At 52.1% G+C, this 2,500-nt stretch overlaps 1 protein-coding gene across 1 annotated transcript in view; it reads left to right on the forward strand.

Moving 5' to 3' along the window:
* Nucleotides 1-2,500, forward strand: part of shroom3 (shroom family member 3) — a 27,832-nt gene that overhangs the window by 14,450 nt on the left and 10,882 nt on the right. Inside the window, exons 13-14 of the mRNA XM_078286339.1 lie at nucleotides 1-700; nucleotides 1,128-1,392. The exon at nucleotides 1-700 is cut by the window's left edge and continues 105 nt beyond it. Coding sequence (XP_078142465.1) covers nucleotides 1-700; nucleotides 1,128-1,392 — 965 coding nt within the window. The remainder of the gene's footprint in view (nucleotides 701-1,127; nucleotides 1,393-2,500) is intronic.

Here is a 2,500-nt window from a genome sequence, read left to right on the forward strand (position 1 = left end):
CCTGCCCCTTCTCCCCCCCTGGTGCTCCGGGCGGCGGGGGCGAGTGGCGCGCCGGCGAGCGGCTGAGCCTGGCCAACCTGGACGCCATCGCCTTCCCGTGTGTCCTGCAGACTGCCGTGGGCGACGGCGATGACAGCAGTACAGGCGCCGCCACTTGCGACGTTGAAAGCGGTAGTAGGGCCTCTAGCGTCAGGCTGGAAGGTCAGACGGCGGCACAGAGCGGCGCCGAAAACCCGGAGGAGGACAGAGGCCTGGATCTCCACGTCAGACACAGCCTGAGCGACACCTACGCATCAGGAGATACTGCGAAGGATTTCTGCAGAGAGAGAGCGTTCAGTTTGGACACGGGAGAGGGGGATTGTGGGGAAAATACCGGACCAGCATCACCAAAGACGCCATCGCCGCAGCCCCTCGTCCCGCCCAACAGGCAGGAGGACGGGGACGAGCCGCTGACTCCTCCCCCCTCCGTCCGCCAGCACCTCCCCTCGCTGCGTATCTCAGAGTCCCGCCTCTCCGACCCGGTCGGCCAATCACATCCCCCGGAATCCTCCGTCGGCCTATCGCAGGAGGACTTCGACGAGGTTTTCCTCCAGCATCCCGCCCCTCCGTCCGCTCCTCCACCAATCAGAGAGACGGACATCACGGAGGACTTCCCTCCTCCTCCCTCCTCTCCTCCCCCTGCACCGCAGAGCGCGGGCAGGTTGGTTCTCTGCTTCTCTGAACAGTTTGGGGAAATAAAACTTGTTGGCTGTCCAATCAGAGGCGTTCCTGTTTTTGTTTTGGATAAAATAGTGGCGAACACAGAGACGACGGTTCGACCAAAACAAAGATAAAACAGAGAAAGCTCAAAGATAAAACTGATTGGCTCCCTCACTAAAGAATGATTGAAATCTCCTCATTCAGTTTAACTAAACTAGTTAAGGAGGAGATTTGAAAACAAAATCATAGAAAATTAACAATCTGGGACCTTTAAAGGATTTCGGCTGCCTTCTTCACTAAATATTTGAAACCTTTTTGATAAAAGAGGCTCGGTCTGTAGTCTTCACTGATGCGTCTGTTGACCCTTTATTAATTTTCTTACTGCCTGCTTCTCTTTCTCCATGTCTCTGTCTGTCTGTCCCTCCTAGTTCGGAGAACCTCGACTCCCCGGCGGTTTCGGACCGGAGACCTTCCCTCCATTCTCCTCCATCGCTCCCCTCCTCCTCCTTCTTCCCCTCCCCTCCGCCCAGCCTCCCTCTGGAGCCCCAACCCCTGCCTGTCTCCTCCTCCTCCTCCCCCTGCGGTCCGGACACCCAGGAGGCCGAGGACAGCCTGGGGCTGGAGTACCAGCCCCTGCCCAGGAGGGAGAGGTCGTCCGAGGAGCTGAGGGTGGAGGCTCTGTCCCGGCAGCTGGTGGGTCGTTAGGCTCAACAGTTAAAACACTGGTGGGGGTTAGCTGCCAGACGCTTTCAGCGGCAGCCATTTTAGCTCCAGCAGCAGAGTTCCCACTCCTGGAAAACATGAAAGAGTCAGGGACTTTTACCTTTGTTACTGTACCCAGTCCCGACTCTACCTTTGTTACTGTACCTAGTCCTGACTCTACCTTTGTTACTGTACCTAGTCCTGACTCTACCTTTGTTACTGTACCTAGTCCTGACTCTACCTTTGTTACTGTACCTAGTCCTGACTCTACCTTTGTTACTGTACCCAGTCTTGACTCTACCTTTGTTACTGTACCTAGTCCTGACTCTACCTTTGTTACTCTACCTAGTCCCGACTCTACCTTTGTTACTGTACCTAGTCCTGACTCTACCTTTGTTACTGTACCCAGTCCTGACTCTACCTTTGTTACTGTACCCAGTCCCGACTCTACCTTTGTTACTCTACCTAGTCCCGACTCTACCTTTGTTACTGTACCTAGTCTTGACTCTACCTTTGTTACTGTACCTAGTCTTGACTCTACCTTTGTTACTGTACCTAGTCTTGACTCTACCTTTGTTACTGTACCTAGTCCTGACTCTACCTTTGTTACTCTACCTAGTCCTGACTCTACCTTTGTTACTGTACCTAGTCTTGACTCTACCTTTGTTACTGTACCTAGTCTTGACTCTACCTTTGTTACTGTACCTAGTCTTGACTCTACCTTTGTTACTGTACCTAGTCCTGACTCTACCTTTGTTACTCTACCTAGTCCTGACTCTACCTTTGTTACTGTACCTAGTCTTGACTCTACCTTTGTTACTGTACCTAGTCTTGACTCTACCTTTGTTACTGTACCTAGTCTTGACTCTACCTTTGTTACTGTACCTAGTCCTGACTCTACCTTTGTTACTGTACCTAGTCTTGACTCTACCTTTGTTACTGTACCTAGTCCTGACTCTACCTTTGTTACTGTACCTAGTCTTGACTCTACCTTTGTTACTCTACCTAGTCCTGACTCTACCTTTGTTACTGTACCCAGTCCCGACTCTACCTTTGTTACTGTACCTAGTCCTGACTCTACCTTTGTTATTGAACCCAG

This window comes from Centroberyx gerrardi, chromosome 2 (genome assembly GCF_048128805.1).
Source record: "Centroberyx gerrardi isolate f3 chromosome 2, fCenGer3.hap1.cur.20231027, whole genome shotgun sequence".
Classification (NCBI taxonomy): Eukaryota; Metazoa; Chordata; class Actinopteri; order Beryciformes; family Berycidae; genus Centroberyx; species Centroberyx gerrardi.